The 15,660-nt window shown below is 31.8% G+C and overlaps 1 protein-coding gene across 4 annotated transcripts in view; it reads left to right on the top strand.

Moving 5' to 3' along the window:
* Nucleotides 1-812: 812 nt before the first annotated feature.
* Scp2 (Sarcoplasmic calcium-binding protein 2) overlaps nt 813-15,660 on the top strand; it is a 38,897-nt gene continuing 24,049 nt past the window's right edge. The window contains exons 1-2 of one of the 4 annotated variants that reach the window (XM_067052746.1): nt 868-922; nt 13,544-13,719. In XM_067052746.1, coding sequence (XP_066908847.1) covers nt 13,607-13,719 — 113 coding nt within the window. In that variant the 5' untranslated portion in view covers nt 868-922; nt 13,544-13,606. Of the gene's footprint in view, nt 923-12,204; nt 13,720-15,660 lie in introns of those variants that run through there. The other 3 variants (XM_024361705.2, XM_067052747.1, XM_014424456.3) reach the window with 3 other exon arrangements.

Genomic DNA, 15,660 nt, shown 5'->3' with positions numbered 1-15,660 from the left:
CTTTAAAGGTTTCGACCTTTGTCATCATCACACATTAAGGCCAGAAACAAGTATAAAATACGAAATTCTGAGGACACAAGCTATACTTTTAGACATAGTATACTCTACCAGCATTATTACATATGTCGTATTTTCACAACTCTTTACAATTTACAATTTACAAAATTATGGATACATATTACAACAATTTACTTAATTATGGAATATTCAAAACAGGGCCGTATTTGACCAAGTGGGGATCAGAAAAGTTGTTTTTTGAACAACTCTGGCTTATGAAAATAAATAAATAATTTACTTATTAAAATCACTGCTTTATTTTTTTTTTGGAATGTAACAAACATTAAAAATAAAAATGTTGAACATTTATAAGATGTCTTAATTTATGATTAGTAAAATCATTAATTACCGCTTCAAAGTTATTTTTTTTAAGTTGAAAGTCTCTTTTTATTGGTATCAGTGATAAACTATTCAATCTATCCTGAAGCCATTGTACCTCTCAGTTCATTCCTAATTCATTTTAATCTATCGATCACAGTAGTTAAGAGACCTAGGGGATTGTAGCGTCCTCTGCTTAGGGTAAAGCTGACACTGTCGAAAATAATTAATTGCAGTAATACAAAAATTTTAATACGAAAATAACGTATACTGAATTTACTGTGAATTTCTTGACAGTACGTTTTATGTTGGCTTTATAACTTCGTCTCACAACACTCAAAAAGTTCCTGTTTAGTCAATCTGTTTATTTAAAACAACACTTTTATAAGTAAACACTTTCATGTTCAAATACATGATTATTCAAATTCACACCCGATCCATTTGACTCGACATAATGGCAACACGTTGCCTAGGAGAGCGAACATGCGCTGTTAATGTGAAGGCAGAAGTTGGTGTATACTGGCCATAGCCAGTGCCCAGTACGGAGGTAAGATAGTCCCTTTCTACATAAACTACAGCACATATTACATTATTATCTACATTATATTTATTGCACTCCGCTTATGTCTTTCAAGGATGAGGCACGCAACATAATATGTTTGGATGGCTGACGATGCTTCTGCTGACACATTGCTTTAAAAATTACTATATCAATATTACAATTACTACTACATCATAGTCAAACATTACTACGATCATTATTATATACAATTGTGGACTGAGCCAGAGAAAAAAATAAGTGTTAGTTAGGTTGTTTATTTATTTATTTATTTATTTATATTTCATATCCTTCTTCGTATTGGCAGATATTGTTCCTATATATTTTTTATTTCATTAAGCAAATAAATAAATCCTCAAAATTATTTAAGTAAAATGTATTTTAATATTCTGCTTTTTTGTAAACCTCTTTATTTTTTATATGGTTACAGACTACATAATAATATAATGCAATACATTATACATATACAATTTACATTATATCTTCGTTTGCCGTATGGTATTATAAGATAATAATATTCTGCTGGAAATTATATTTTCTTTTATAGGTTTCCATCAAATAACAACCAATGTTAATCAGTCATAAAAATGAGGATGAATCTAACAACTTCCGTCCTTTGCTGAAAAATGAAAATCTTATTTTAAATTACGATTTTCAAGTTTTATGATCAATCTATAAAGCTGTAATTAATAATGTAATACTAATTTTTCATTTCTTTTCATTCTTAGCGAGCTTAAAAGGGTCTAAATATTGAGAAAAATCCATTATAAAATATTATTATATTGATATTATTCTTTTATTAGTAGTACCAACTATTATCCTCTTAATTTATTGTTATGTATATTTCCAGGTTTATTTGTTATTATTTTATTTTTATGTTTCCCTGAATTAAGGTTGACATCTCGCTTTGTTTTTCTTTCCTGATGAAGGTTTGAAATTCTGGTCGAAACGTGGGCACAAATAAAAAAGTTATGTATCTTTGCTAAATGCATTCCCGAAATCTTCTCATTTTTATATATATCTACTATATATACATCTAATTCTCTTTCACTAATATAATAATAATAGTAATAGTAAAAAATTTTAAAGTTAGAAAAAATATATGTACATAAAAATCCTATAATAATAAAAATATATGGTCATGCACAATTATATTCCTTTAAAATCTAAAAAAAATACTCAACATACATCCATATAAAAAGGATAAATCATTTAGATAAAAGTAATAAATATATACATGATTATTATAAAAAAAATAAATATTTAAAAATAAAGGGATATAATTATAATAAGTTATAATTATATTAATTATTTTATTAAAGGAATATGATTAAGTAAGACAACGTTGGAATGCTCACACACATTTTATTAAATGATTAAACACCATTGATGGTTCAGAGCTCTGTACAAGTAAGTTTGCGCAAACGTAAGCGAAAGTGGTTAGAATTAGCTAATCCATGATTCTATGAACAATGCGAATGAATTCTTGGTTAATTAATTATTAATTAAGGTGTTAAGGGAAAAATAATTCTCTCATTTTTGATTTATTGAAAATAATCACTCATTAAAATAAAAATAAAATAATTTAAAAAAAACAAATCTAAGCAATTAGATATAAGATACAATATTATTGATATTAGTAATATAATGTTAATATTAGATACTATATTATTAAATGTCGTACATCATCAGTATACCTAAGATTTCGATCAAAGACGTAGCATTTGGCTCATTTTACTTTTACGGACTTCTTAATGCAAAGTTGTTAGGGGAAAAATGACGGATCTGAAAATTTACACTTATCTTTTGTAATTACAGCACTTTATTTGTTTTACTACATACGGTAAGGAAAGTATTATACTCATGTCAAATTTTGCGATGTGCAATTTTCAACAGAGCTATGCGTTTTCCTTTTAATCCAAAAACACAGTGTGTTCATTGCATAATTAACTCCCGAAAGAGTAGGCCGCATTCCTTTCTTTTAAAAAAAAACAAAACAAATAAAACAAATCAATATACGATATTAAAAAAATCATCTTTTTCATATTTTAAAAATCAATATCCATCTTGACTGATAAACAATAATTAACATTTTTCCCAAATAAGTAATTATATCAATTTTTCGACATAGAAGACCATTACTATTCACTTTGTAATTTTCATTCTTTGGCAGAACAAGTAGCTGTCAAATATAGATAAATAATTAAGCTTTAAGTCATAAACCTTGGTTATACCAAAAAACAGGACAATCAACCTTACACAATCAATATTAGATCCATATTTCATTTCCTCTATTTAAGTTCGACGGCTAATAAATTCAAGCGTATCTAATCCATTAGACAGTTTTCATCATCCAGTTATCGCACTCAGCAAATAAAAAGGAAAAAAAATGTAGCTTCCAGGTCTGATATTTTTAATATTTGTCTATTTGTTGATAAATATTACAATCTAGCATAATCTTGGGCAATTAATAATAGTGATATGGAGGTACACATTCATACCAAAATTGAAATAAAAACTGTGTTAAAATATTTACATGAAGTAATGGAAGTAAAAGTTCGTAAAAATATCGAACAATAAGTATAATATAAAAACTCTAATCACGTCCATAGCAATTCGGGGAATTTCAGGGTTAAGTATCCTAACTGAAAATATGTTATGTATTAAGGATCTCAAAACAAGGAAAAAACTTCCCTTTAGAGGTATGACCTGTAACGCGTTCAGGAGATACTGAAATCTAAGGATTTAGTTCTTTGTTTTTATTTAGTAGTGTAAAACATCACTGGTCATTAACACCATTTATTTCTTACTTAATTTTGCTTACATTGGTTTTATTTTATTTTTTTAATTTTATTATTATTTATTTTTTTGTCTGTTCGATGTTATATTTGTGCTATTAAGCCTTTTTATGTCATAAAACTGAAATACTAATTTTATTGTTTTATCATCGTCTCTATTTCTATAGCTATTGAGGTGTGCAATGAAATATGGGCATTCTTGGAAAATATGGCTGATTGCCAAATTGTTGTTCGGAGGCGTTTGTTGTCAGAAAAGATAGGAGTGAGTGAGCCTCGTGTGAGCTATTCTCAGCCTAGTCAGTACGACCTCTCTACGGCATTAGTGGCCAGAGGTACCCCAGGACTTGACGAGCTTTTTAATAATATTAAAAGATTTTCATCAATCTTTGATTTGCTTATCGAGGGGTATACTCATTTCTGATGGTGTTAAAATTGTTTTACCTGACTTGCACCTCGATTCTCGATTCTTATTCTCTGCGATTCCTATATCGCTTGGAACCCATATAAATATAACTGACATACCCTGGTTTTGAAGAGTGATTATGTAGATTTTAGTTGTGATGAATGATTCTGGTTATAATAAATAAATTAATGTGTTTCACAACTACTTTATTATTGAAATATAAAGATTAACTAACATTCATATTAAATGTTGTTCAAAGTTACCTTGAGCATTAAGGCAGATTCGGCATCGTTCATTCACAATAGCAGTGGTCGGAGGCACTCGATATGTGTTATTTCTCAAGTATCAATTCACTGGAGGCTGAATAAGAGCGGTAAAACCACAGTCACTCTAAACATCAGTAGAGGTTTTGACCAATGTCAGGTTTCCAAAAGTCAAATATATTTTTTTAATAGATCTCGCGCCCACTGCCGTTACAACCTTCGTGGTGCATGCAGATAAGTAGAAAAGAACCAGAGGATTTTGATGGTTAGAAAGGTTTAGATGCAATTTTGTTGATATAATGTCAAGGACATATGGAGTATGAAGATGGATAACGTTGTATTTTGTTGGAATCGTAATATATTGTAGAACGGTGTTGACCGTGCTGTCTTATTAAATTATTGTAATAATTTCGAGTCAGGCTTGAAAAGTATAAAAATAAATTTCAATAAAAATAAATTAATTTACATGTATAGAATACTTCTTAGGATTTTTGATTGAAAAGATTAGATATGTCTGATGTTTGAACATTTTAGTGCGAGGAGAAACAGAAAATGCAGTTAGGTATCTTTTTCTGCTGACATCCTGCTAGTTCCGTTCCATTCTTTATTTATTGGAGAACATTTAGTAAAAAGTTTCGAAATGAAAATAGTCTGTGGTGATTTTTTTACGGTAAAGTTTTAAGAATAACAGCGTAGTTTTTCGTCATTTTTCCCTGGCGTATGATGTTCATATTTCACATAACCCTTTCAAAAAATTAGATAGATGTCCTTATATATATTAACTTAAAAAAAAAAATCCATTAATTTGGCTTTCTAATTTATTCCAATAATATAAACCATGTCTTTTACTTATTGACTTGTTGTTTAGAATTTTGCTTAGGGAGTACAGAACAGCTATTTAGCCAACATTTGGCTTAAAACCTTTCTTAAACAAATATTTAAATTACTGCTTTCAATGGACTGAATGAAATTTATTGAAAATTAAAGTGATTTTATAAACCTGTTAATTCTTCTGTCTTATAAATTAAAAACCGTATTGTAATAATTTCGAATCAAGCTTGAAAATATAAAAATAGATTTCAATAAAAATAAATTAATTTACATGTATAGAATATCATTAACAGAAATAAATACTAGTGTTGCGGCCAACATATGGTCCACAAAACTACGAGAACATATGATTTTTATAACGTCAAAAAACAAAACAACTACTCTCTATGGTTTTTTATACTGCAAAAATAAACAGATGACGTCTTAGCGTCTCAGTGTGCACACACATATCGTCTCCATTGTCTGCTCACTACGCACTCGTATTTGCCAGCATCCTGACCAAGACATGCGCGAGCATGTGGATGGGTGGCTTGTACAAGTTGGCCTAAGCTCGTTGCCGATCCGTCGAGAGTCGGTTTTTTGAGCACAGATCAAAGGGATTCGTGAGAGCGCTCGTGTAGCATCTCGACCATTGTTCTTTGTCTAGTTGAAACTGAGAGCTGTTAGGAGGTTAAAGGTGTTTGGTGGTACTTTCTATAAGTTTTATATTTAATCTTGTTTATTTATATTTAATTTCCTTTCATTTTCTTCTTTTTTTTTTGTAATAAAAATAATATAACCCCAGTGCAATGGCTGAGACCACTTGTACATCTGCCATGTTTGCCTCTCTGAATAACACTGACATGTGGATGGTCCACTCTTTGTTTACCGAGCATTTGTACAAGCCTCTGATTCCTGGCGAGCGGCCAACATGTGGATCCGCCTTTAGGCCAAAGCGGACTACTTCGGCTCATCCTCCAAGAGGACGTCCTTTCGTCGATCTACCTCCACTAGAACATCCACTCAGGACAAATACCACAACCAGGTCCCCATCAATCACTGGTGATATAAGACTTTTTTTCTTCTCTCTTTTGTTCAATTCATATAATGTTTATAATAGTTTTAAGTTTGGTTTATTCTTTTTTTTCGAGTTTGTATATGTTTATATATTTTGGGACCAAAAAAAAATTAATAAGGAAAATTTCCAGCCCGGATGGGACCAAAATGTTACGGTGGGTAGGTAGGGGTTCAAAACGAACCTTTGCTAGCCCAACCGTGAAAAGTAGTGAAAAGAAAAGAAATGAATAGCGGAATTTTATATATTAAATAAATCAAAATTGTATCCTTGTATAGTCTCAACACTTTTTATTTCATCAACAGATTAGAGATGTATTGATGTTTTACACAGGTAGCTGATACAGTTAGTGTATTGATATTCATCATTTGTTTTGTTTTTTATTTTATTCATTTATTCAACCCTGTATTATACTATTACCATTTATATTATATTATTACAAATGATATGATATTATTACAACTGATATTGTATTAGTACAATGAATATTATATTATTACAATTGATAAAGTCTGCAGAATAATTCAGATGTCTAACAATTTTAAAACATCACTAGGAAGAAAGAAAAGCTCCTCTTATGTAAAGAAGCTTCGGACTCTAACCCATTCCCACCTTTAAGTAATAAGTTAATTTCTAGGGCCGCCCATAGCTTGGTGGTTAAGACACAGTCTTACCAATTTGATGTCTATTGGCAGTGCCGGTTCGAATCCGGCCTGGGATGTTGACTTTTTCCATTGCGCGGCGGTCCCACCAAATGAAGAACTTTTGACCCCCAACCATAGTTAGGCAGTATAGGACTCCAATGGGAGGTCTTGGCCGAAAAAAAAAAGTTAATTTCTACTGTTAACACAAGGTGTTATAACAAAATAACCTTCTGATACGGTTCAATTAGTTATTATAGGACTAGTATTTCATTGTAGTAAACAATATAACAACTGATTTTGTAGGAAGGTATAGTTTTAAGACCTAATGTATTATCTAATCTGAAATTGTTATTCATAAAGATTATTTGTTGAAGCAAAAGAAGTTTATATTCTCGAAGTTTATCACCAACTAACACTAGCACAAGATTATAAATGTTAACTGTACACATTAACTCACTATTTGAAGGTGGGAGATTGGGTTAGAGACTGAAGCTTCTTTACACACACACAAATATGTATATAGTATTATTATTTATGCAAGGATAAGACAATGTGATGTAAGAAGAAGGCAATATGTTTTTATAAGTTGAGATTTCGGCCCAACTATGTGTAACAAATTCAGGGCTGAGAATTGTGCAACTATTATATTCCACTGGAGTTCGTTAATAAAATAAAGACTAGCTTGTGACTTATGAATTGCCACATACAGCTAGTAAAAAAGTCTGTTATTATTAATTGGTGATCCATCCCTTTTCATGAAATTATTTAGCGTTCAAATATAAGAAGATAGTTAGGGTTGCGCTCAAAAAAGAACAATTAGTTTTTAACTATTTAATGTCAGACGTTTTGCCCCACTTTGTAGGGCTTTTGACCGCAACCATGACCATCATCTTATATTTAAGGTTATACGGTCAACTATTTATATATATGATATTTAGCGTATAGAACGGGGATAACTGGGATAGAATTTTAAGGCATTAAATAGATTTTGCAGTATAAATATTCTTTTTTAACCTTCTTAGTGTTAGCCGATAGTATGGTAAATATGCGAGAATTAGGGAACCAATTCGTTCGCACTCTGATTTCAAAAAATCGTAGGTTAGAATAAAAAAAAAAATTAACTCCCTTCCAAATTTTCGTTTCAAAAGCTACGTAGAATCCAAAAATCAAATAAAAAAAATCATATGAAACTTTCCTTCGAAAATATTCGGCATTTGTTTTATTTGACACCCTAATGACAGGCTCGTTCAATCCACAAAGTATCTCCACTATTTTTTAGGCTTAGTGTAATTGTTTCAAATTTCGTAAGTTATTTTGAGAGTGTTTTCTTGGAATACGATAATAGTAAGATCCCGTCTATGCGCAAACAATATATTATTGTTGGCACTTTTCACGTATATTATGAACAGCGATACATTGTCGTTCGGTACTGAAAGTGTTAAATATCTCATCTACTTAACCAACCCATCCAAATAACGATACTGCCTCTGTGGCTTGTTTTCGTGGTACTAATTTAGCGAAATTCTTGCTTATTCTGGGATAAAGTTTGTTGTAAGACTTCTAGTCTTGACGAATGCTCAGTTTTTTGTAACCAGATATTCCGACATTAGTAGGAACATGTAAACGAACAATAGACCTGCCTACCTCTTCTGTTACTAACCATGTCTCTCTATCTCTTTCATGAACCACAAATATTCTCAATTACCACATATTGCAATGATATTTCAGCACTCCACGCAAGCATACTCTAACTGAGATTTTTTAGAACATCATTCTGATTTTTAGAAAAACAGCAACTTAATTTTAGCATCAGAGTTTTTATGAATGAGGCGATGTTGAGTTCGGCTTAAAATTATTCTTTCAAACCTAGCAAGCAAATTTATGCTTCTCTTCCTGAGGATCCCTTGTGTAATTATATGACTGCTGTAGGCTGATATAGCTTGACCGCAGCGGGATCGCTTATTTATCTAAACAAATAATCACATATATTTTGAAGGAAAATCAAGGTAGAGGCTTATTTAGTTATTCTAAAAACAATTATCAATTACAGGTGATCATTTCATTAAATTATTAGTCGAACCAATTGATTAACCTTCCATAAATCTTATACCTTGCAAAGAGGATAAGGTTTCAAACACATGTGGGATTGAGTAAAGTCAACCTTCATTCTAAGGTTAAGATTTGACATTCGGCTTCATGAATCAGATTCAAAATTACTTGTTTCCGTAAAGAGCACAAAACGGCATGCTAACACTGCTTTACTTCATTGAAATTCAAAACCTTCCCAGCTTCTAATATCTGTGAAACAATGGAACCGAGAAAAGCATACGAAGTTGTGATACCGATAGCATTGGTGCTGATCTGGTACGTTATGCATATTCGAGGCTGACCGCACCTAGATGACACGTAAAACTCCTGGAGGTGAATTAGGTTGGGACCTGCATTTGAAGTGAGACGTTCACATATCCACTTCCCTGGATCAAGGTTGCCATTGTTTTTATTACATGTTGCATTTTACGACCGTTATTGCTCAAATGTTTTTAAATTTAGCGTTCATATAAATTTGTTTTTGTCTTCTTTATCATTTTTTTGCTAGTAGACTCCAGAACAATTATTTGGTAACATATCAGTTGTAATCTTTTTTATCCATTTATAATTGGAAACATCTTCCGTATCCTTAGATTTATTTCATGTAACATCAAAAATTAATACATTTGATAAAGTAGCAAAATGTTATTAAACACCACAGAGAGCGTTCCTTTGCGTGATCGCGTGACGACGGACTGCTTGAGCAGGCAATTTAGACAACAATAAGCCACGTCACCATGGCAACCTCTTGCATTAAATATTAGAGACCATCGACCACTCTTCCACTCCGAGGAGGCCTATCTTGACCACAGTTGTCACCAACCTATTTGCAGTAATAAAGAAATTATAATAACGTTCACTGTCTCATACATAATCACATTTATTAAAAAATGGATCGTGAACGTTATGTTCAACATTAATAACTTTACATATATTCATATACAACATGATAATTATCGATAATTAATAAAAAATACTCAAATCTTGCCAATTCATTTTTTTCCATAAAAGTGAATTTGATAGTCTAGAAGGTAAGGAACAATCATTCCTAATAGGCCTAAAATTTAATATTGACATGTATAAAATTGCGGCATATACTTATTTGGCCAATAAGACTCGTAAAAAAAAAAAACAAGATCTTGAATACGAATGCTTCGTGGTATATGATGCTAAGTTACAGTGAAAAATACCGACATTTTGTCTTCATAACTTACAAATCGAGTACCAAAGGAAGAAAGTACACATTATAAAAATGGCACACGATTAAATTTTGAGTTAAATGACTTACTTAAACTTGAAATTAGAATGAGTGGCATCCGATTTGGTAAGGTCTGATGAAGTTCATGGGTGTCAAACTACTGTTTTTGGTGTTATTTTTTTTACATTAAGTTGTACCATACCCGCTGACGGCATGAAAGGTACCTACTTTTTTATTATTTTTTTTTTCGCAGAACGGCCTTTCAAGACCACGCGAATACACTACTTTTCCCTTCTCATTTTTGCTTTTCCTCTCTCCAGGTATCTTCTCATCATTTCTGTGTGTCCTTGCTACCTCTCTACCGACCACGCAGTACCCTTCCGTTTTTTTTATTTGCCGCAAGCAAATTGATTTCATTCAATTTTTTTCCGTAATGCTCTCTATCCAGGCAGTCTTTGCCTGTTATTTTCAATTTTTTTTGTCTCCTCTTTCACTTCCTTTGGGCCATTCTCATCATATTGCCTGTAGAATCTGTCTTCTGATTCTTATTTCGGTTTCCTGGTCCTTTATCACCCTGTAGATTTCCTGGTTGGATCTTAACCTGTAGTGTTCCTGTGTTTTCTTGGGTCCATAGATTCTCCTCAGGATCCTTCTCTCTATTTTCAGTAATTTTTCCAGGCTAGGGAGACATGTTGTCTCCATTCCGTATAAAATTACTGGTTCTATTTTTTTCTTTTTATACAATTGTATTTTTAAAAATATAAAAGCTTAGGGTTCGAGCTGAATCGCTATTTCCACGCTTGTATAAGAATACGTTATCTATGTTTGATATTGATGCGGTGGGCAGTAACTTCTCCGATATTATTATACTCGTGTTTTCTCTGGCTTTGAGAGAATGAACGACGAACTTAATGAAATCAACGACAGTATCTTCTTGCGTCAATTAATAACAGTTGAATGTAACGTCAAGTAATTGGGCGACGTTTATTTCTACCGGTACTAAGCTATAGAAATATATCCTATTGTACCGGAAATCTAGTTGATTTATCATATTATATTTGCCCATGAATGCAACTTAGATCGACGCATGCTCTGCACTTTGTGCAGAATATAGTGAAGAACCGTAATAAATAAAAGTCTTTTCATATCCAAAATATCTTTATACATAGGCAACGTAACCATTAATAATAATTGAGCATACAGTTTCATCTCAATGTAAATGCGTTGTTGTCTAATATCAGATGCCAGGAGACCGGAGCAAAAGCAGTGCAACGATCTCCATAAACTTGTTGCATACTTTTTCAACCTTTAATTTTGCAGGTGCTAAGGTGACAACTTTGTCCTTGGTTCTTAAAAGTAACTTTCCCGATGATTCATCAACTGACAACGATTCATGAAATTCCTTCAATTCAACTTATTGGTCCACATACCAATTCACGTCTTTACCACCAACACTTCCACTCTTCATAGATGTTACTGTATCAATTTTAAGTTCTCACTTCTCCACTTTTAATATTTATTAATTTTTCATATATTATATATAAATATTCATATACTATTTCACGAAAATTTAAACTTTTTCTTTTCAGTTTTTGTAAAATTCTCATATCTCATCAAATTGACCCATTTATTTCTTTGGATAAAGTGATCGATTAAGTACTTGCTTAATCAAGTATTTATTTGGATTATTTGGGTAAGGTTCTTGCTTCACTTAGTAAGAAAATAATTTCTTAACTGAATACGGTTATACAGGGAAGTCACATTACATTTTTTTTCCCTACATGATTTATATACGTTGGTACATTGGTTTACAGTTTTATAAAATTCTCATTTCTCATCAAATCAGCCTTTTTTTTTGTGGGTACGAGGAAGTCAGGTGACAATTTTTTTTTCCTGCTTGCTTTATATAGCAAAAAATTAAAGAATCGGGCATATTCATCATCTAGTAGTGTACATATATAATTTTTTGTTTTTGCATTTGTAACTTCGATTATAAATAAACTGTTATTCTGTAGTCAACAGAGAGATCTAAAATAAACAAAAGAAATCATATGAAAAAAGAATTTGTCATTAACCATGAGTTCTTTTGATTGGATGTTAAATAAAACATTAGTTGATTATTTAGTGAATTGGAAAAATGTATGATTGAATATACGGTATAATCTCAATATCAACAAATAGCACATTAAACAAATAATATAAGCCATTTCAAATCATAGTGTAATTGTTTCAAATTTTGTAAGTTTATTTTGAGAAAGTATCTTCTTGCAATGCGAATAGTAAGATCGCGTCTATACGCAAACGATATATTATTGTTGGCACTTTTCGCGTATACTATATGAACAGCAATACATTGTCGTTATACCAACTCTATCCAAATAACGATACTGCCTCTGGGGTTTGTTTTAGTGGTACTAATTCAGCGGAATTCTTGCTTAATCTGAGATAAAGTTTGTTGTAAGACTTCCATTCTTTAACGAATGCTCAGTTTTTTGTAACCAGATATTCCGACATTAGTAGGAACACGTAAACGAACAATAGACCTGCCTACCTCTTCTGTTAGTTTCTCTCTATCTCTTGCATGAACCACAAACATACTCAATTGCCATATCTTGCACTCTATGATATTTCAGCACTCCACGCAAGCATATTCTATCTGAGATATTTTTTTTCCAAACATTCTGATTTTTAGAAAAACAGAAACTCAATTTTAGCTTCAGACTTTTTTTTACAATGGGCCGATTATGGGTTTCTTCAGTAGCTTAAAGAATTCGCTATCCGTTCTTCCCCATAACTTATTTTAATTGCTTATGGACCTTCCGATTCGGCTAAAAATTATTCTTTCAAACCTATCAGTTAAATTTATGCCTCTGTTCCTGAGAATCCCTGGTGTAATCATGTGATTGCTGGCCTTCCTAGAGGCTGTTAGAGCTTGACCGTACTCGGATCGCTTATATGTAAAAAAAAAATAGTCATATATATTTTGAAGGAAAATCAACGTCGATACTTATTTAGTTATTCTAAACACAATTATCAATTGCAGAAGAACATTTTGTTAAATTATTAGTCGAACCAATTATTAACCTTCAATAAATCTTGTAGCTTGTAAAGAGGATAAGGTTTCAAACACATGTGGAATTGAGTCAAGTCAACCTTAATTCTAAGATTAGGATTTTACTTTCGGCTTCATGAATCAGACACAAAATTATTTGTTTCCGTAAACAGCACAAAGCGGCATGCTAACACTGCTTTACTTCATTGAAATTCAAAACCTTCCCAGCTTCTAATATCTATGAAACAATGAATAGCGTATTCAAAGTTGCGATTCAGATAGCAGTGGTGGTGTGACCTACGATTTATACACTCGAAACCACCGGAAATAGATGACTCTTCATGGAGCGGGTGGATAGTACTAGGCGGAAGTCGGACGATTCCAAAAAGAACTTCACCGAAGAGCCACCCCCACCTCCAGCGCCTCCAGGGAAAGAGCTCGTGAAGAAGGACAGGTGAGTTGTAATTTTCTATGCAATTTACATTCACTTTTTTTTTTTTAGTGATGTATAGAAATAATGCATCTTTCACAGGATGGTATAAGCCCATTGATTTCAACCATCCACTTTGTAAAATGGTAGCGGTAATCTTAATCAGGTGGGAATTTGTAATTAAATTGAATACTAAAGAGATCCAGAACTGATGTACCACTAAGACCGGTCGATTTTGGTTCTAGTGTTTTTTATCAGTTTTTAAAATATTATAATAATTATTTTAATGTAATGTTTAACCTAAGTAATATTTCTTAAAAATGAAAAAAATGGGTGGAAGGCATACAACGATCACATTCCTGAATTTTGCTTTTGATAAATAATTAAGTACAATAAGGATATTAGATAATTTGTCTAATTAGCAACTTCATAACATAAAATACGAAGTTATTAATTTATTTATTTTTAAAAAACAGGATTAGGAACGGTTAGCACAGATAAGAGGAAGTTAAGGGCGCGTTCAGTGGATCAATTAATGGTTGACACAGATAAGAGAAGGTTTTGGGTGCTGTCAGTGGATCAATTAATGGTTGACACAGATAAGAGAAGGTTGAGGGTGCGGTCAGTGGTTCAATTAATGGTTGAGGGTGCGGTCAGTGGATCAATTAATGGTTGAAACAGCTAAGAGAAGGTTTAGGGTGCGGTCAGTGGATCAATTAATGGTTGACACAGATAAAGGGTGCGGTCAGTGGATCAATTAATGGTTGACACAGATAAGAGAAGGTTGAGGGTGCGGTTAGTGGATCAATTAATGGTTGACACTGATAAGAGAAGGTTGAGGGTGCGGTCAGTGGATCAATTAATACCAATAAGTAATACTTGTTTTAATTTATTTGTGCCAACCTTTCGGTCTAAAATGAAATAAAATCAAAACGAGATTTCCTTAGCGTAGGATCAAAACAATCCTTGAATGGTTTTGTTTATTTCATTGAAAACCTGTACTGTGCTACCGAATAACAGACATGATCATCAGGTTTAGAATAAAATAGTTTTTTTGTCGTTTTACCAACTGATGGTAAAAATATATTTTATCGTTTAATAACCATATCCGTGGTTATTACATGAATTTTATATAATAAAATAAATCTTACCATATCAAAGCTCCTCAGGCTTTCAGATAATTAACAGATTATTATGTCACTATTGATTTTGTCGAATTAAAGTATAATATAATTTAGAAACGTTACGTTCATTTTAAAAATCTTACAAAAATAAACACTCGTTTATGTTAGGTCCGACTAATTTTTATGAAAAATTACTAGAATCAGGTAAATACACAATGGAGGAGAAATATTTAGATGCCTACGAAATCAATCACTAAACTGATTTATTACCCACTGCTGAACACACAACACACTGGCTGAAAAAAGCAATCTGTTCTAATTGAGAAAACAAAAATCAATCGCTAACACCTGGTTCTGCCCACAATATTCACACGCACTAATTATTATCCACATGTGTGTCCTAAAATAGTACCTAGTTTATACTATTTGTTAAATATATTAGATTGCAATATAAGAAATTATGTAATTATTTGATCAATAGAAAAGCTCTCTAGAGCTATAAAGATCTAACATTATTGTAGACTTTTTAATGATAAGAAAACACGCCTTACCTTTGACCACATCAACACATACTTTATAACATAACTTCAATTTTTTTTTCTCAATCCATTGCTTAATATAGACAGATTATGTCAGAAAGCAACTATTCACGCTGAAAAAATCATATTGTTTATTGTCTTAATTAGAAATTGTTTACAGAGATTCCTTTCGCTATCCCATTAAAAGTGTTTTTAATATATAAATATATGTATATATCAATATAATTTTTTTCTCCAGTAACTGAAACTATGCTTCTCCTAAAGACACATTTGAAAGACTGAAAATATTTACAAAATAATAC

This window comes from Halyomorpha halys, unplaced genomic scaffold, assembly GCF_000696795.3.
Source record: "Halyomorpha halys isolate HHAL.00 unplaced genomic scaffold, Hhal_1.1 Scaffold470.1, whole genome shotgun sequence".
NCBI lineage: Eukaryota > Metazoa > Arthropoda > Insecta > Hemiptera > Pentatomidae > Halyomorpha > Halyomorpha halys.
The sequence above is the reverse complement of the archived record's forward strand: the minus strand, read 5'-3'. Positions and strand labels throughout refer to the sequence as shown.